The sequence below is a fragment of the Peromyscus californicus genome, unplaced genomic scaffold (genome assembly GCF_007827085.1).
Source record: "Peromyscus californicus insignis strain IS unplaced genomic scaffold, ASM782708v3 Scaffold_6__1_contigs__length_162567912, whole genome shotgun sequence".
NCBI lineage: Eukaryota > Metazoa > Chordata > Mammalia > Rodentia > Cricetidae > Peromyscus > Peromyscus californicus.
Genome location: NW_026294584.1, coordinates 45,099,763 through 45,120,023, shown reverse-complemented (window position 1 = coordinate 45,120,023; position 20,261 = coordinate 45,099,763). Strand labels below are relative to the sequence as shown.

At 48.2% G+C, this 20,261-nt stretch overlaps 1 protein-coding gene across 6 annotated transcripts in view; it reads left to right on the top strand.

The window, feature by feature from the left end:
* Plxna4 (plexin A4) overlaps positions 1–20,261 on the top strand; it is a 465,281-nt gene that overhangs the window by 437,049 nt on the left and 7,971 nt on the right. For all 6 annotated transcript variants that reach the window (XR_008214655.1, XR_008214654.1, XR_008214653.1 and 3 more), the window contains exons 26-31: positions 6,930–7,033; positions 7,547–7,646; positions 9,128–9,318; positions 10,484–10,653; positions 14,278–14,490; positions 18,690–18,840. Coding sequence is in view for 2 of the 6 variants with exons in the window: in XM_052722108.1 (XP_052578068.1) it covers positions 6,930–7,033; positions 7,547–7,646; positions 9,128–9,318; positions 10,484–10,653; positions 14,278–14,490; positions 18,690–18,840 (929 nt within the window). In the remaining 4 variants the exon portion in view is untranslated. The remainder of the gene's footprint in view (positions 1–6,929; positions 7,034–7,546; positions 7,647–9,127; positions 9,319–10,483; positions 10,654–14,277; positions 14,491–18,689; positions 18,841–20,261) is intronic.

Here is a 20,261-nt window from a genome sequence, read left to right as displayed (position 1 = left end):
ACAGAGAAACCCTGTCTCGAAAAACCAAAAAAAAAAAAAAAAAAAAAAAAAAAGAAGTAACAAAAATAACAGGCTTAAGGTCTCTGAAAGCAAGGCTAAGTGCCCCTAATTCCATCTTACAGTCCTTATATTGGTATTTAAGGAGACATCCCTAACTGTTTGAGACAAAAGACAATAGTAGTCACCTCCCAGATACACAGATACACCTGCCTAAGTGTGGGACTGGGTTGGGGACTGTAGGACTGGGCAGCCCAGAGGCTCTTCCTGTAGCCGTAGACCCTGTGGCCAAGCATTGGCATCAGTGGTAAGTGTGTGTCTTGCCTGCCTACTGCCCAGCATCCTTGCCAGTGTCTTGGCTGTGGGGAACACATGTGGCCATCCCATCAGTACAGCAGGACATTGTGGAAAAGGAAGCTCCAGGCCCAAGGAAAACAGCCAGTGACCTGTCAGATCCCCAAAGCTCCAAGTGGGAGGTTTAGTCAAGACAGCCACATGCCAGCATCAGCCTGGCCACAGATGAGGGTACAAGCCCATCCCTTCCTTTCCCTCCCTCCTCCCAGCACACGGCTGGCCTGAGGTGGCAGTACCTGAGCTGTGTCCACACCCATCCTCTGCACTGAGAATGCCCAGAGCACAGGGACTCCTTTTGTAGACATTGAGTGACCCCCAAAGGGGAGATCTGTGAAGATTCCTGATGTGCTTATTCCAGCCTCCATGTTGGATACCATATGTAGTCAGATTGTCTTGTTGGGACCGGCAGTCCACAAATGATGACATGGAGACTTATTATTAATTATGAAAGCTCAGCTTTAGCTTAGGCTTGTTTCTAACTAGTTCTGGTAACTTAAATTAACCCATAATTTTTAATCTATGTTCTTCCACGAGGCAGGTTACCTTATCTTTATACTGCCCATCCTGCTTCCTCTGTGTCTGGCTGGCAACTCTGCCTTTCTTCTTCCCAGAGTTCTCTCACTGCCCAGAAGTCCCACCTACACCTCCTGCCTAGCTATTGGCCATTCAGCTTGTTATTACACCAATCACAGTAATATATCTTAGTGTACAAATATCCCACATTTCCCCCTTTTTGTAAATAAAAAGGAAAGGTTTTAGCACTAACGTAGTAAAACTATATGCAATAAGAATAATTATCAGGTAAGAATTGTGTTTCCAATATCCAGTCCATTTGTATTTGGCAACTTCAGAGACAGTATTATATTATCTATCCTATCTTAGTGAGTCCAAAGTTTTATACCTAAACCATTTTCTATCATAACTTGTATTACCATCCTAAAAATATCTTTTTTAGACCTTAAAACATCTTCTTAGATAAACAACTTAAGCTTTTATGTTTATCAACCTTATAAACTATACATCTTTTTTTTCCTGAATTTCATGACAAGGAATACTGTATAACTCTCTAGTCTTCAATCCCCATGAGAGGCCCAAGAAGGATAAAATATTACTTGAGTAATCAGGAAGTACAGAGCAAATGAATTCTAAAACTATAGAAATGCAGAAAGAGCTGGTTGCCTGGACAAGTCACCCAAGGTTCTTCTACAACATTGGGGCACCCATCTTCGTCCTGCAGGCCTGGAATATCTGACAGATATTTCTGTGAAGCAGGAAATTTTGAAGGACTGTCCTACTCTGTCTTGGCAAAGTTCAGCAGTCATTTTTTCTTTGTGTCCTGCTTGTCCAATTTGGACAGCATACTGTCAGCTGTCAAGGCAAGGGCAGTTTCTTCCCCAGTGGCTAGCTTTGCCACAATGAAAGCAAGCTCCACATGGAGGTTCTTAGATGCCCACCATCCTTTTTGATGTAGATTGGTGCTGCCAGGAACAGACATGTCTCACTGTCATGAAAAGCCTTATGTTATTAAAACACCTTAAATGCCATATTCTGTATGTATCTGAAGTGTTTGAAGACCATCTGTCTATCTAAAATATATCTCTGTTTGACTTTGAAAACATACCTAACATGGCCATAAATTTGATTGTTAGATGACTAACTACTAACCTGTATTTCTTAATTATCCTAAATAGTTTGTTATCGGGGGGCCTTGTGGAGAGACTGCTCCAAGGCCACTTCCAGGGTAATGCAAGAAAATCCATGAAGGTGGTGAAGGCTAGACTTTTTCTATCTGAGGGTATTTAGAAATAAGTTGCTATCTATCTGACTGGTAAAATAAGAAAACACACGTGCTTTCTGATATTAACTTTCTCTTTCACTTCATTTTAAGAATGGTCTCTGACTCTGTCTCCACACAGCTACATCCTATACATATCTTTAGATACATACATCTTTTCACATGACTACACATCTTTCTTTTACATACATTTCCCTTCTACATCTCTTTTCTATACAGCTTCATCTTCCTTGTCTCCACACAGTTACAAATCTCCACAGTTACCCTAAACCTCTCATTTACACAGCTCTCTCACCAGACAGCACTTTACACAGTTCGTAGGCACAGCTCCGCTACATAGCAGCTCTTTCACACAGCTCTCTCTCTCACACACACACTTCTACATTATTCACTCACTCTTTACTCACTCATTCTTTTTACCCACTTACTCCCTCACACTTCTCTCATGCTTCTTCATCTCTCCCTCAGTGCGCGTGCGCACGCACGCACACACACACACACACACACACACACACACACACACACACACACACACTCTGCAGCAGCTCTCACAGAGCTCTACACAGCCATCTCTCTCCACACCGCCACAACTGCTCCCTCACAGCCAAACTCTAGACAATTGTAAGTTACATTTTCAGGGCCCTACCCATTCTCAAAACACAAGATAAGTCACGTAGTTTCTCTTAGGCTAGTAATGTCACATTGACCCACGCACGTAACTCTAAGTTGGTGAGTAGTCCCAGACATTAAACAATTGACTGAACCTTAAGCAGCCAGGGTATGTGCAGAAAGAGAGCTATTGCAAGGACTGTGTCTTGATGTAAACAGCCTGGCCTTGATTTAGCAATAAACAACACCTGGGAATTAGTCTTTGCGTATATTCTGTAGGGGCAGCTTAGTCTGTTTTGGACTAGCTCTAAGGTCTTTGCAAAAGGCTGTCTTTGAGACTGAGAATACTGTTATTTTTCTGTGTCAGTAAAGAAGAATATTCTGGTAATATTTCTGTTCATCAGAATTATACAGCTTAAACAGAAATGATAACCTGATCATCCACAACTATGAGTGTGCCCAAAGATGGAAAACACACTACCAATGGACTGTGGAAAGCACCCCACAGCTGCTTTTATTAGGGAAGCATAACAATGGTACCCGAGAAAGTTAGAGACAGAAAACAACTGGTTTCCACAGCCAGTGACCCCACGGTTTTGCCAGGTGGGCCTCCCCAGCAGGGAGTTATACATCTGGTGGTTCAACTTGTCAGACACTAGTTGTCACCTGCTGTATACTCCCACGGCCCTTGGCAGTTTCTAATAATAACTTTCAAGGACTAGAAATTTACACTACATTGTTAAGTGAGCTGCATAGGCATAGTACTTTAAACAAGAGTAGAAACATATATGCAACATAACAAAAATAACCTTAAATGTGTATCAATATACAAAAATCCATACCAGTGTAAAATATTTAAGACTAGTGTAGTGGAATATTATTTTTAAAGGTGTTGCATTTGTTTATGCTGTAAAGTATCTGTTTAATGATGCAAAGCTGTGCTGCATTCTCTTATGTTGCATTTATTTAATTCTGTAAAGCTGTGTTACTTTGCCTGTCTAAAACACCTGATTGGTTTAATAAAGAGCTGAATGGCCAATAGCTAGGCAGGAGAGAAAGGATAGGCGGGGCTGGCAGGCAGAGAGAATAAATAGGAGAAGACGGCGAAAGAGGCGGCAGGAGTGAGAAAAGGAGGAGAGGAGGACACCAGCGGCCAGCCACCCAGCCACACAACCAGCCATGGAGTAAGGAGGAAAGAAAAGTATATAAAACAGAGGGAGGTAAAAGCCCAGAGGCAAAAGGTAGATGAGGTAATTTAAGAACAATTGGCTAGAAATAAAGCACACTAGGGCTGGGCATTCATAAGTAAGAACAGGACTCTATTTGCTTGGGAGCTGGGTGGCAGGCCCCCAAAGAGTTTAAAAAAAAAACCAAACAACTACAGACAAGTAGTTGTACTTTAGTTTAAAAGTAGATTCAATAATCTACAAGCCCACCCCTTCCTTTCCCTCCCTCCTCCCAGCACACGGCTGGCCTGAGGTGGCAGTACCTGAGCTGTGTCCACACCCATCCTCTGCACTGAGAATGCCCAGAGCACAGGGACTCCTTTTGTGGACACTGAGTGACCCCAAAGAGGGAGTCTGGAAAGACCCCTGGGTGTGAACTCAGCTGGCCGGTACACTGAAAAGTGGCCAGGCATGACGGCCTCTGTGTCTGGCTTCCTGAACTGACCTGTTTTCCATTTTCCTAGTTATAATATTGGTGGAATGTAGGACAATAAAATCAAAGACCAGGTCACATTTCTCAGTTCCCATAATCCTTTCTCCCAGGTTGCTAGTAGCAGTTCACGGCTCATCTCCAACTGTTGCTCACTGTCCATCTGCGATGGATGGACACATACAAATGTGAGGTCCTCTCTTTACTGATTGTGGAACAGGCAACCATTACCAAGTCACAAGTGCCCTTTCTTCATGTGCCTGTTTCTTCACTTATTCGTTCATTGAATGAATACTTGTCAAGCATGTCCTGTGCACCATGCGAGCCCTGCTGGTAGGCATCTACCATCATCAATTTCTTACTCCAAGGACAGTCTGTGCCCCTGGGGAGACATGGCCTTTTTCTGACCTACTTTTTTGAATGGGGGCATGGAAACGGACTGACTCCCATTTGCTTACATAATTACTGGACAAGACTCACAACCATGGCTGCTAAGTACGTCTGGACAGGCTGTGCATTGCACAACTTCAGAGGGAGTTTTGCAATGGAAATCCTTCGCGGGGGCCTAGAATTGGTAGCTTGTCATTGCTCAGATGCCACTGAGACTGCTGTAGCTCTACTGGAAAGGGTCCCAGTGTGCTTGAGGCTGGGAGCTGGACTTACGGAGCACCTTCTCCAGCCCAGCTGATAGGCCAAAGTGCAGAATGCTGACCACCCTCTGCAGTGTCCCTTGAAGTTTCCCTTGTGTGTCCTCATGCCACTCATACAGCTTCTGACTCCACCAGGCGTCATTCACCATGCAAGCAGAAGACACTCACGGCCACGTTCCTCAGCCCAGCTAGTCTTTACTGGGGTCCACTGCACTGAGAATCAGCAGCTTGACCAGAATAAAGATTCCTCTTCCTCTGGACGAGTTTCATGAGAGCATGAAGAAACATGGGGAAATTAAAAAGCAAAGCAGAAACAGGGTAGCCCAATGACAGATGGAAACATGGGCCATCAAGTGTTTCAAAGAGCACTTCCCTCCTGCACATCAACCTTCCAGCCCCAGGTCCTAATCACCAAGAGCAATTTCATCAAAGTCATCTACAGGCTTCAGAGGCAGGCATCTAGCAACTTCTCCACTCCAGTGAGCAAGCAGGCTGTACTTGAACCATCCCTTTGAGTCTTAGCATGGTGCTAAGCTGAACATGAGGGATGCCCTGGTAAAGCAAGGCTGGGCTCAGATATCAGGAGCCCTCTGCTCCTCCCCCAGGGCAAGATGCTTCCCTTCTGGGCCTGGATTCCATGCTTGATGGAGCCAACAGTTCTAACCACAGCACACACAACGTAGGGAGAAATAGAACTTTCTGTGCCTCAAATGGGGCCAGAAGGGGAGGCACAGCCTGACCTTGGCAGGAGGGAAACACATGAGTCTCTGGGGCCCATAGGAAAAAACTCAGGCAGGCAATATGATGCAAGGGATGCCTGCATCTATCTACATGCACTCTGAGCAAGCCCAGTGTGCTCCGCACAGCTCAGGAGCGCCAACAGCTGTGAGCCAGGAATCACTGTCTGGGCTGCCTGGAAGCCAGACCAGCAGCTTCTTGGCCGAGACACATGCTCTGTTTGACTTTAAGAGACTGTAATTCCTTTTGGGTGTGTGTGCACACACGTGTGAGCACATGTAGCTGCCACGCACATATACGTCTACATGTGGTTTTCAAGATCATAGTGTGTCCTCCTCCTTCCATGTGTGATCTGTGCTAAACAGGACAGAGGTTTTCAGCTGATGAGAAGCAAGATCTTAGTTCCTTCCCTTTGTGTGAGCCATCAGTAAGGCCGTGGGGGTGTAGATACTGGAATGGGGGACAAGGAGGTAAGGATTTAGTATGTATGTATATTAAAATAATTAAGTGCTGTCTAGATTCCAAGACGGATATTATCCACATCAGTTTTGTGGAGATTGGAGTTTGGGGGTTATAAGAATGGTCCACACACTTTTTTACCCAGTCTTCTTCCAAGGGTGCCCCACCTCTTCCCATAACGGATACCACTGGGAAAAGGTGAAGGGCTATATAGTGAGTGGCCACTTGCAACACGGATTTCATCAGTGCAGGGACTTTCCAGTACAGCCAGTGAGTGGAGCTGCCGTGACGGTGCCACGTGCATTTGCCGACGCTTTGCTGAGCACTTTGTGTTCTGTTGAGTTCCTAGTTCATTCATCCCATGGACACTGCATAGCGTGTCCTGATGTTGTGAACGCTCACAGCAAACAGGTGCAGGGGAGGACGGGTGCTGTTATGAGCCCCGCCCCCTTTCTTTTGACTTAATTCATTAAATTAGGACCAGAACTAGTGCTTAGGCCCTCTCTGCCTGGAGAACATTTAAATTCATCCTCTTGAGGGACTTGCACCTGCACTAGTCTGTCTGAAGGTGTTCTGGAGATATGGAAGTATGTGATACTTCTATGGAGCACACAGGATGCTCCCAGGAAGGACCAGAGGGCCTTTCTAAATTGCCACCACTCTCCCTGCAGAGTGGAGACAAGGAAGTGGGGCGAGGATGATCCTACAGGATGAAGATCTCACCACCAAGATTGAGAATGACTGGAAGAGACTCAACACAATAGCCCACTACCAGGTGAGCTGACCGCAAAAGTCAGGAGCTGGCCAAGTAGGTTGTAAATGACAGCCACTCAAGGTTGGATGCCAAGTCCCCAGTGCATTCTTCACCAGCAATCCTTGATGACCCAAGGGAAGCTGATGTCACCCAGTCAGAGACGCCTAGCCTCTCTGGAGATAGGATGGTGACATGCATGCTTCTTGGAAGGTGTGGGCAAGTTCCCCAAGGACCCTTGCTTAGAAGGCCTCCTGAGCATTTAAGGCTGGATGATCTCCAGAAAGCCTAGGGAGGGAAAAGTGAGCAAGGGGCTCCTACCAGAACTTGCTCCATACAGAAGCCATAAAGTAGCTAGTACTAAGGTCTTCTTAGTCTTGTCTTATCAAAAGGAAAAAGAGTAGTCTCCAAATCCCAAGTTCCCAGCAAGGTGCTAATTGTCCCCCATTTCCCCAAATAATCCTAATTTGTCCTTATTTCCTGGAATGGGTGGGAAGCATTTCCATGCCCAGGCCCTTAGAAACCTTTACCCTGTAGGTGCCGGATGGTTCTGTGGTGGCTTTAGTGTCCAAGCAAGTGACAGCCTATAATGCAGTGAACAACTCCACAGTCTCCAGGACTTCAGCAAGTAAATATGGTAAGATCTCATCAGGTGTGAGGGGTGGGAGGTAGGTGAGCAGGTGTTATCAACAGACCTCCTTGACTTAGGTAGAAGATCTGGTCAGCTGACCATTGGAGAGGAAAGACCAGGGTGGGACAGAGGTAACTGGTTCCACTAGCTCTGAGACATAAATATGTACTTTGTCTGCAGACAAAAAGAAACTTAGGAATGAATTGGTAAAGGGTGTGTCATGTAAGCCTGGGGCTCTAAGATGATCCCCAAAACCCACTTAAAATTGCCAGACATGGTGGTGTGTGCTCTGGTGGTGTAATCTCAGCTCTGGGGAAGTGGAGATAGGGGACCTCGAGCTTACTGACTAGCCAGCTTAGCCTAATGGTGAGCTCCCAGCCAGTGAGATTATCCATCTCAAAAATCAAGAGAGATGGCACCTAGAAATAACACAAATGTTGACCATACATGCATGCTCACCATAGATACGCATATACATACACAAATACAGAGAGAGAGAGAGAGAGAGAGAGAGAGAGAGAGAGAGAGAGAGAGAGCCTAACCTTCATGAGGTCATACAGTCTATAATTCTTACCTTCTCACATCATCTCACATCAAGTTCACAATAATCTAGTGAATTAAATAATTATTTCCCTCTATTATTTATATTGTTAAGTTATAACTCAGCAGCACAGAGGTTAAGTGATTGGTAAAGGTCACACCATTATTATGCAGAGGCGTAAAAGGGAAGGAGATTGAAAGGGGCTCTGAATATAAGGTAGAAGTTCCATAGATGACCTGCTCTGTCACTTATGTGCTGGGGGACACCTGACCACCCTGAGCAGTGACATTCTTGTTGTAAAGCAGGGATTAGAAAACAAAGAAGACCAACATCACAGGGTATTGTGAATGATAAAGGGGTGAACATGTAGGCTACACATGGGCATAGTGGGACATCATCCTCTACCTGGCCAGTTCCCATTTTACCAAATAGTTTACCATTAACCACAACTCAAAATATAGGAAGGAGGTTCAACAAATAAGTTAGAAGAAGTGGCCCAGGACAGAGGGGAACAAAGGCAAACTGATGCTCTGGTGAGCCCTCACCTGACCAAGATTCATTAAGGGAGACAAGCTACCTGCTCTTACATGTGCGTTTAATTGGCCACACACGCTAGAGGACTTGAAAGCATGCACAAGGAAAAGTGTAAGAGAAGTACAAGCTTATAGTTCTACAAATTGAATAATTAAGGGTTGACTCAATGCCAAGTACAGGGGGGAGGGCGGCCTAAGTGGGTGGAATTCACTACAGATAATTCCTGGAGGTGGCAGGAAAGACGTAAGCATTTCAGGGAATGTGCCACATGGAGGCAAGGTGACAGCGCCAGCCAGTGCCAGGAGGGATCAGACAGTAGTGGCCGTGGCTGGGGAGAGAAGCATGCTGTGAGTTGCTGAGTACAGGATGACACCGACTCCCATGTACGGGGCTGTGTTCTCTGTGTTGGCAGAAAACATGATCCGGTACACAGGCAGCCCTGATAGCCTCCGTTCCCGAACACCCATGATCACCCCTGACCTGGAAAGTGGAGTCAAGCTGTGGCACCTGGTGAAGAACCATGAGCATGGAGACCAGAAGGAGGGCGATCGGGGGAGCAAGATGGTGTCTGAAATCTACCTGACACGACTATTGGCCACCAAGGTATGGGACGTGAGAGCAGTGTGCCGGCAGCGTGTGGTCACAGGAGGGGCCTTCATCTGCCGTGAAAAAACTGGGGGCTGAGTGGTGGCTCAGTGGTAAAGAGCTCGTTACACAAGCATGAGAACCCAAGTTTGATAGCCTCAAGTCCTCATTTTTAAAAAAAAAAAAGAAAAGAAAAAAAGCTGTGCCCTGTGCCTTGCTCGTGCTGGGGAAGCTGAGAAAGGAGACCGCCTGGGGTTTGCTGGCCAGTCAGTTTAGCCAAATCACAAGCTCCAGATTCAGCAAAAATCCTCGAAAACTGTGGAGAGGGATCAAGGGAGACACTTTGAGGTCGCCCTCTGGCTTGCGTGTATGTACACACATGTGCACGTACACCTCTACCCACGCATGCCCACACACCACACGTACACATAATTGCTAGCTAGCACTGTTGCTAAGTGTGTGCCAGCCCCTTTTGTTGTCCCCTGGCATCAGGTACTGTCATGAGCCTGGGGAGCCTTAGGATTGAGCGGCAGGATTCTACTCAACCTGTCACTCGAGGCAGGTCTAAGAAGACATGGGCACACAATCTGAAGCTCTATTCCCACCCTCCTTACGCACTTTTTCTCAGCTGCAGACACTTGCTACGTGTATTCCCCTTCCCTCACCATCGCTGAGGCTAGAAACCGGGGCTGAGTCCCTAGCTTTGCTGATACCATTTCTAACTCTGATGCTGGGGATTCTTCCATGCCTACGGTTCTAGCCTTTCTCGTCAGAGTCTGGATTCTCTGGTCTCTCTGTGGACCCGGATGGTCATTAGCCAGGGTGGGTAGTGGCCAAACAGAACCAGCAGATTGTACTTGTCAGCTCTGACCAAGCATGCTCATTAGTATTTTCAAAAGTGATACAATGGTACTGGCAGAGGTGTGTAGCCAAACCCTGTAGCTGGCAGAGGAAGGTGGTTTTTCTCTCTGTCATCTGTCTTCTGTGTTCTGTGCACAGAGGAAAGGTACAACTGCCAGGGACCTGTGAAAGGTGAGAAGGTCTGGTGCACAGTGTCCCCAGTGTCGTGTTTAGCAGGGAAGCAGAGCATTGACTTTGCCCCATCCCCAAGGCATCTTTTCAAACTCCTCCTCAGAGCTGCCTAGGCTGGGCTGGATCTAAATGTGTCTGTCCCCTTCCCCAGGGCACACTGCAGAAGTTTGTGGATGACCTCTTTGAGACTATCTTCAGTACAGCCCACCGTGGCTCCGCTCTGCCCTTAGCCATCAAGTACATGTTTGACTTCCTTGATGAGCAGGCTGATAAGCATGGCATCCATGACCCACATGTCCGCCATACCTGGAAAAGCAACTGGTGAGTAAAGGGTGGAGAGGCCAGTGACCTGCCCACCCAGGCCTGCGTCAGGGAGACCTGGCCACTGTCTACCTCCTATCAGGGTCTCTCCTCAACCCTAATCAGCCTCTGTTCTTCCCTATCTTCTCACTTCCCCCTCCTCTAGTCTGTCTTCGTACCTTCTTCCAGCCAGTTTTTTAGTCCACAAACTATACGAATCCAATGGGTAAAAGATAATCTATTCTATCACAGCCAGACCACTGTCACATCTTGCTGCTTTCTGGGTGTGGGACAATATGTCCAACACTGAGGATCTTAGACCAGTCAGACAGGGTCTCTGTCCTCATTAAGTTGGCAGATGCAGATATGGAATAAGAGAGACAATTGTCTATATATGTGGACAAACACTAGCATAGAAAATGCATTAATTATTGGACAGGGCCGCTGAGTAATAGCGTTTCATAAAGTCTTGTCAGTAGGGTTTTGATGCATGCGCAGATGGCGCCTGGATTCCAATTCCACCCCATAAGCTTTTTTTTCCCTTCCCCAAACTCCTTTCCAAAGGCCGCTAAGGATCATTTTGTGTTCCCTGGAGGCCACAGGATTTTCTAACTACTGATAACCCTGCAAGCATCTCCACTGTGGTCCCCCTTCTCCTTTGAATGCACAGTATCCTCCCCACCATCTGTATATAGGGAGTGTTTCATTTGAGGTTGAAGTCACAAGGCCAAGCATCAGTATTCAAGACAGGATGCAGAACCTTGAGGAAATGGGGCTCAGTAAATATTGATGAGATGTGGGCAGTCATGGCCTGCTTGAGAATTCTACCTGTGGCAGAGCTAGCGGATGTTTAGTCTCATCCTCTAGAACTGAATTCCTGTCACCTTTAGATGGTCTCCTTTCCAGGCCATTCTTCCCCAGCTTTTTCTTCTTAAAGTAACATAGGTGTGGTACCAAGTGCTATAACTGCTGGGATTGGCCATGCCGCAGGGCACAAAGCAGGCACCCTGATGCCCATTTGTGCCTGATGCTCAGTTTTCAGGGGCCCAGACCTGAAAACCGAGGAGCCAGAAGCCAGCCTGGGATATCTGTGCTAGTCTCCTGAGCATGCTGTGGTCTTTCCCTCTTCCACTTACAGAGGAATACTAGCCCCCAAAGAGGCTCAGGCCATGCCACAGAGTCCTTTCCATCCTTCTAAAGCAGGGCCCCTAGAATCTGGGTTCCATTCTGTGCAGCCACTCTGGTGAGGTGGCTTCCATCTCTCAAGTCCTGTCAGCGTGTCTCTTGAGGGGAGTCTGAGAGGCAGTACCTACATCTGACAACGAAGCTTTACCTAGTGCAGGCCCCTTCCCATGGAGCAGGTGCTCCACCAAGCCCAATGGTGGTAGCCAGGGAGACATGATTTTGCCAGCCGCCTCTAGGTGCCAGCCTCCTTTCTGAGGCATCCCAAGATCTCAGGTGCTGCAGAGACATGGACTGGGCAGTGGAAAGCTTAGGAATTGAAGCACACTCCACTTACTGTAGAAAGAACTACACCAGCTTCAAGTTCTCCCTTAGAAGGGCTCTCCTGCCCCTGGCCTGATGCCCTGGTACCTTGGACAAGATGCAGTTGGGAATGATCAGCGCTGCCTGTGGACTAGAGTTCATTGTCCCTGCTGAGGGCATTGTCTCTTTATTCCTGACTCAAGGTGTGGCTTGCCTGCCTCCCCACCCCTTCTTCCCCAGTTCCCTGCAGGTTCTCCGTTAAATAACACTCCTTCTCATTTAGCCAGAGTGGCTGCAATCAGCCAGAGATGATGTTAATAATATGCTAATATTTCATTAGGCAGGGGCCTCAGTGGTGCCTCTGCTTCCTGTGTAGTACACCTGCCTCCCGACTGGCTTGAGGGACAGGGGAAAAACAGGCACTGCAGCCATGTGGGTTCCCAGCACCTCTGATCTGAGTGGGACTTAGGGAAACGCAGGGAGACTGCAACAGAATTGACTGGGAGAGAAGCTGAGTCTCTTATTCAGAGATTCAAGCCCGGAGATCATAACCACCTTTTAGGGAGGTTGAGAAGCTACTGTGAGTCTCATGTGCTGTCATTCCATTGACTTTCTACCCTGGATTTCCAGTGATGAAGCAAATGACAGACACCAAATATTAGCAAACCTCAGTGCGCCTGCCCTAGCCCTATGTGGCACTCATTGTAGAGACTTAGTAAATGCTTGTTGATTGATTGGCATCTGCGAATGTCAGGTCTTCCTGTATTTACAGTGTTTGTTGTTTGCATTATACAGACTGGCTGCTGGCAGATAGAACAAGAGCAAAAATATTGTATCCAGTGCCTTGAAATAATGCAATTCAAAGATGTTACGTTCTAAGAGGCAAGCCAAACACACGCGGGCATTGTAACTATCACCAACCGTGAGCACAGCCACCAAAACAACAATAAAACATCAGGGGAAGAGGCGGGAGGTAAAGAGGTGGGAGCAGAGAGAAAGGAGAAAGCCATGCCTGTACTGTCCCCCTCCTTACCAGCAGCTCAGCTGGCTGGTGGGAGCTGCAGGGCTGGAATGGGCAGGGAGAGCACAGCCAAAGAGGCTTTGGGTAGCTCCTCCCCTGCAAGCCTTCTGTCTAGCAAATGCAGTGACTACAGAACCAGGCCACACTGCATAATGTTCTCCTCTTTGTCTCTGTATGTGGATTCCCTACCTGCAACCCATCCAAGGAATACACCTATGCATGGTTTTAAAATAAATCAAGCATGGGCCCCAGGGATGTTTGAGCCCTAGGTTTGTTCCCTGACACCACATAAAACTGTGTGTTGTGGTGCGCACCACGTGTAACCTCTGTACTTGGGCGGTAGAGGCAGAAGGATCCTTGGCTACATAGTAAATGTAAGGACAGCCTGAGTTACATGAGATCCTGTCTCAAAAAAAGGGGGGAGATGGCTTGGTTGGTAAAGTGCTTGCCATGCGTGCATGAGGACCTGAGTTTAATCCCTAGCACCCATAGAAGGTGGTGGTTATGGTGGTGTGCACTTATAAGTTAGCACTAAGGAGACCAAGGCACTAGGTACTGACTGGAAGACAGGAGATGAAGGATGGGATGGGACACTATGGGTTAGATAAGGGGCTGGTGCTATGTGGCAGCCTGGTGGTAAAAGATCATTTGGTCACATCCACCCTTAGCGCCAGTTCTTTTACCAGGCAGGAAGTAGCCCATGACACTAGACAGGAAGCAAAGGTGTGACTTCTGCCAAATCATCCAGTAAGCAGTCAGATGCAAAACCTAGATTCCTTAAAGTTCACCAAAGGCATGGTCCCAGCATTAGCTAGATAGGAATAAAGACCCAAATTCTGCTTTGAAGCATGCACATGGCCGACTCCTCTATCAAAAGGAAGGTGCAGAATCCCAGGTCACAATTATCACTTCCTCTTAATTTCCTCCAGTGCTACATCTCTATATGAGACCCCAACCTTGCTGATTTCCTGTATGCTGAATAGACCCACGTCCCTTTTCATCCCGTTTACCTTCCATGGCAGCCACAGATGGTTCCTAAGCTCCGTGAAATCTAGCCAGTGTTCCTTCTCAGAACTTTCCACCAGGCTACACCCCACTACCCCATCACCCCTGACCAGCTGCTGCTTCCCTCCACACAGCCTGCCCCTGCGGTTTTGGGTGAACATGATCAAGAACCCACAGTTTGTGTTTGACATCCATAAGAACAGCATCACGGATGCCTGCCTCTCGGTGGTGGCCCAGACCTTCATGGACTCCTGCTCCACATCGGAGCACCGGCTGGGCAAGGACTCCCCCTCCAACAAACTGCTCTATGCCAAGGATATTCCCAGCTACAAGAACTGGGTAGAGAGGTGAGTATGGCCCATGGAAATCTGAGGGTACCTGGCTGGAGCAGGCCACAACCCTGGACCAGAGGGTCCTCCCCTGCAAGTAGGACAAAGCTTCCAGACTAGTCACTGTCACAGCTGATCCTGCAGCTGAAACACCCACAACTCATGGCCTCCACATTGAAGCAAGCACTGGGAACCATGGCAGAGCTTAGTAGGTGACCCACATCCCTATATGGAACAGCATGGATCTTAGTGACTGCAGTGTCTTTTTGGCCCAGAGGGAGATGTGATCCCTGATCTTCTCCCCCCAACACACACACACACACACACACACACACACACACACACACACACACACACACGCTTAGCATATTTACCCTGCATATGCATAGACCATATACACATGTATTCACAATATTGTATGAATGCACAGGTACCATGAACACAAGTATACACTGTATATACATAAAACCATAAATGTATACATACACATATCTTCATGCTATTCATGTCCATTTACATGTATACCATACACATAGTACATACGTGTGCATTCATAGCACACATCTTCCCATCCATCCACCCATCATTTCTCTAGCCCTCCAGCCCACTTCTGCCTCTACGTGTGTGTTGTGCACATGGGACACATTGGACCTGACCACTCCCCCTTGCAGCTTCCACATCCGAGTGTCTAACAGGAGCCACAAAGCTGGGGTTGAAGGAATCAAGGAGAGAGGCCTTCATTCTGCTGGGTCTGGAGACATCAGTCATCCACTCACAATGGCCTCTGAAAGCCACATTTGGGGGCATCACAGCCAGAGGCTCAAAATGGCTTGCTTTCATGTCTTCATTCCCACCCTCTGACCATAACTCAGCTGAAACCTCCTTCTAGCTTCTTTCAACCCATCCCACTGAGATTCATGAACATGAAAGAATCCAGCTTTCTGGAACCTTTCCCTGAACAGCAGCTCCCTGAGCTCTGATGTGGGGCCCCCAGGGATTGGCATCCCACCTAAGTTGGGCAAAGCCCATCAAGGAGAGTGAACTGAGGCCAGGGATGGGAACCAGCCCCTCCTTGTCAGAGCAAATGGCAGCTAGCCTTCCAGGTTGCCAGGGCTAGCCAGCACTGGTATGGGAGATGTTCCATGATGGGGGCTGAGGGGATGTTCAGAGCCTCTCTGAAGAGGCGGCTCATTGTAGGCAGAAATCCTGTAAGTTCAAGAAGGGGGTCAAGGCTGACCTTTCTGTTCCTCCTGTGCAGTCAGCTGATGAGAACACTTGTTTGAAGTTCATTGTCAGGGCTTTATTGCGTTCTTAACAATCGATGAGGCATCTCGGCTGAGGTCCCAGCATGAAGGCCAGCTTGGCAGGAGTGAGAAGGAAGCAATTGTATACATGGCAGAGAAAACTCGCTGCAGGGTCATGGTCAGGCTGGGGGCAGGGCAGACTGGCTAGCTGTGGGCTGGGCAGAGCCCTGGAGCGGGTGGAAGTATTAGCTAAGCCCTGCAGAGAGGGTGGGACCACTTAACAGCAGGCAGCCTGGGGCTGAGAACAAGGCAGAAGGCCAGTGACTGAGTAGCCTGTAGCCACTCACTTTGCCTCCACCCATCCAGAACTTTCCAAAGATAAGGCCATGTGGTTGATCCACCCGGGGGCTAGCAGAGGACCACAGACATGCCCTCATGCCCTGGTCCAGTCCAGTCTCCTCAAGAAAAGAGTGTGAGAGATGAGACCACATGAGGGGTGTGTGTGTGTCGGGGGGGGGGGGTGTCACATCAGAGGGAGGACTACAAGGCACATCCTAGCCAGCATGTCACCCACCACCTTCCGATGAGAAGGTTCCAGTCCCTGCCTTTTGCCCTCTCCACTCTTATTTTTCCAACTCTCCCCAACCTTTCTCATCTCTTCTCCTGCCACACACACATATGAATTCTTCCTCAATATTCTCTTTGGAGAAGTGTATGACTCAAGTACCCCTCAGGAGGCAAACTATTGCAAGGACAGATGTTGAGCATCTTCTGTTTCTGGCATGCAAAAGGTCCTTTCACTGTGTAGACAATGATCTCTAGCCTAGGCTACTATGCGGTCAGGGACCGTGAAGGCAGCAGTCGGAGCCTGTACCATTTGTAAGAAGCGTGACAGTTTCACACCTGGGGAACAGGAGCAGCAGGGGCCTTCACTTCTGCTGACAGTTGTGTCCTCACTGTGGGAACCTGAATTTTCCATCCTGCTCAGAGGCTCTGGTTATCTACGGATGACAGAGTAGAACTATCTGGACAAAAGCTTTGGACACAGCCATGTTTTGTGAGCTGCTGGCCATAGTCCTGAAAGTGAGAGAAAATACTGCCCATGTTTCTCAGGAATAGGACTGCAAAGATAACCTTTCTGGCTTGGTAGTTTCAGGATTCGTGAAGGCACAGTGGTACAAATCTCCTTGGCAATGACAAGGTCGGGACCCATCAGTGAAACCTCTGTTCTTCTGCTGTAAAATGGAATGTTGGCATTTATTAGATTCAGATATAGTTTATTCATGGCCATGAATGGAGACACCTCCTGAACCTTTACTGCCTGGAATGTCACTAACTCACCCGAACCCTGTGTTTTGGAGCACTGAGACAGGAGTTTAGGGTGGGGACCGACTAGTAAAGATGATGGTGGTCTTCTGGGGTAAAGGAACCAAATGAAGCAGGTCAAGGATACGAGTACTGTGGGCTTCTGAGGACAAGAAGGGGATGGGAGAGAGTGTTGTGAAGGGCAGCAAGGAGTCCAGATGAACTCAGGGCAGCACATCTTCCAAATGTCCTCAAGCTGCTTCCTGAAAGGCCTCATCGTTCAACCTTTGTCTTAATCTTGCCAGGCAGCAGGCCAAGGACCAATAGCTCCTTGCCAGCCACAGCAGGATCCACTCAACAGGCAGTGGGCACTGGGGTCTGCTGCAGGGAATGGGTTTCTGAGGCCACAGGCTTTTCCTTCTGACCATCCCTTTCCCTAGGCAGAGACCAAATGTCGTCTTCCCTGAAGACACAGTGGCAATCCTGGCAGACTGTAGCCCCAAGGCAAACAGCCATCTTAGCCCTTGCCTGCCTGGAAAGCTGCTGGTCACAATTTGAGCTGTCATTCAATGTAGACCCGGAGCTTATGGCTCAAGGAGGCAAGAAGCATTTCTGACAACCTGTCACCCAAGTACTGGGCACTGCTGGGGACAGGTGGGGGTCAGGGAAATGGCGTGGGAATGGGGCAGGGGCACCCTGTCAGAACAGGAAGGGATATGAGCTGAGAAAGACACAGAGCAAGGCCAGTAAGACAGCATGGGGGTCACCCTGTGAAGGAAGCCTGGGTCCTTGGAGCTCTGAGGGCGCTTCCCTGTCACCAGTACTCACAAAACCTTGAAGGACTGTCCCTCCTTAAATACCCTGTTGACACCTCACCTGCCTTACCTTATCCCTTCCCTGGAATCTCTTCTCCCCTCCCCCATTCCTCAGCCCTGCAGCCCAGGGATTGGGTGTAGCATGGGCCAGCACCTGCAATGCCTCTGGACTTGCCAGGGACTCCCCATCTTTCCAGTTGCCTCTTTTCTTTTCCTGCTACCTACAACCCCAAAGCACATTGTAGAGGGTGAAAAACGTGGCCGTGTTAGGAGCAGAGAGACCTCTCACTTCCTCATTAGGAAACTGTGCAGCTCTCCTCTGGCGGGGCACTTGGAGGTCTGGTGCATAAAATGTCAAATTGCAGAAATTAAAAATGTAAATGCTGGCATCTAATTAACCAGTTGACAGCAGTGCACAGCTGCAAGTGACAGTGACTGATTGCCTTCTGCCAGCCTCTCTCTCCCAGCAGCCTCTGCCCCTCTCTCCCTAACCTCCAGAGAGCACGAGAGCCACCAGGGAAGAGCAGCTGTTTAAGAGGAACCCTCCAGTCCTGCTGGAGAGGCTCAAGGCAAGCCGGAGACCTATGCCAGGAGCTGGGAACAAAGTAGATGCTCTGGGCAGAAGCCTTCTGACTCTTGGGTCTTCTCTCTCCACCCTCCCAGATCCTTCCCTCTGGGCCTCCTATGTCAGAGCTGCAGAGAGCTCTCCCCGGCTGTGGCATGGAAGCCCAGAGGGGACACTACTATGATCCCCAGGTGGTCACAGCATAGGCTCTCACTGCTTGGTGCTTCCATGTCTCCTGAATACTCTCTGTATAGATTCCAGCTCCTCTCTGTCTCCCACCCCTCACAGATATTACTCAGATATTGGGAAGATGCCAGCGATCAGTGACCAGGACATGAATGCGTACCTGGCCGAGCAGTCGCGGATGCACATGAATGAGTTCAACACGATGAGCGCACTCTCAGAGATCTTCTCCTACGTCGGCAAATACAGTGAGGAGGTAAGCTTTGCCCTGCCCTGCCAGGGCCTGTAGAGGCAGAGATGGGGGACATGTCTGAATGCTTCATGTACAGAAATAGTCCCACGGATGCCTCCCCCATGCCTCTGTTAGAGAAATTCTACCAGCCAGACCTAGGACAGCACTGTAGGACTGAAATGGGCACTGAGGATGATCCAATCCTTATAACTGCATCAACTCTTATTCTTCTCAGATATAGAAATTTGTTTCTTTTATTCCTCTCTACCCCTTGCCCTGGGACCAAATCCAAGGCCTCCCACATGCTAGGCGAGAGTTCTACCACTTTTTATTTTGAGATAGTCTCCATAAATTGGTCAGACCAATCTTGAGTTCACTTTGTACCCCCAGACCCCAGCCTGGCCTTGAACTTGCCTCCTGCCTTAGCCTTCCTTTCTAGGAACACAGTGTGCCCCACTAGACCTGGCTTATTCTTTCTCCATTATTGCCTTTAAATTCTTTTCATTTTCCTCTCTGATCCAATTCTCTTTGAGCATGGACTTCCTCGCTCTTATGGATGACACAGTGTATTATGGCATCCTGTGGAGTAGAACAGACCAGAGCAGAATAGAAACAGAATGGAATAGGATGGTGTCAAATGGAAGAGAGTGGAATAGATGGACAGAACAGAAAAGGATGGACTAGAACCAGAATAGAATAGGGACAGAGAGCATATTTTTCACTGTTGTGTTCTCTGTTTTAAAGCACCACCTGCGTAACTGCCACTATAGATTCTGCCTTCATTCTGGTTAACATAAAGGTGCTATGAGAGTTGCTTGGCTATGCAGACACAGACTTAAGTGGTTTGGGATCCAGAGTCCCTGCATCCAAGCACAGCATAACAGCCTTCTTGGAGCAGAAGGCAGTGCCTTATCACCCAGAGAAGTTCAAGAACCCTTTTCAAGGACTCCAGCAGGTCCAGAGCCCAGTGTCCTGCAGGCCATGAACAACATATTATATGACCCTCATGTTAACAGAAAGCGGTGGTGAGGCCCTTAGGGGAGGGACCGCTACCACCAGTTTGCAGACCAGTTATGGTCCAGGGAAAACTGTTTGTGGTGGTAATGCTAATAAGGATGTTCTCTGATACAGCACTGTAAGTCTCCGACTTCATCTTGGAAAGGACCATCCCTTCGCCTACCAGAACACTTGTCTACCTTTAGTATCACAGCAGTAAAGGACAATTCCTGGCCAGCTCAGTAGGCAGCTCTAGCATGATGTCACCAATTAAGTATGCGTTAATTAGTCATAAAATCCGAAACCCAAGGAGCCTCCAGGTCTCCCTAAGCTCAGCTACCTTTCTTTGCTCTCCAACCCTCATCCCTGTCCTTCAGACCAGAGAACATCCCACCCTGCTTGTCTGGTGCCTCCTGTGGAGCAGGCATAGTGCCTAGGGTGCTCATGTG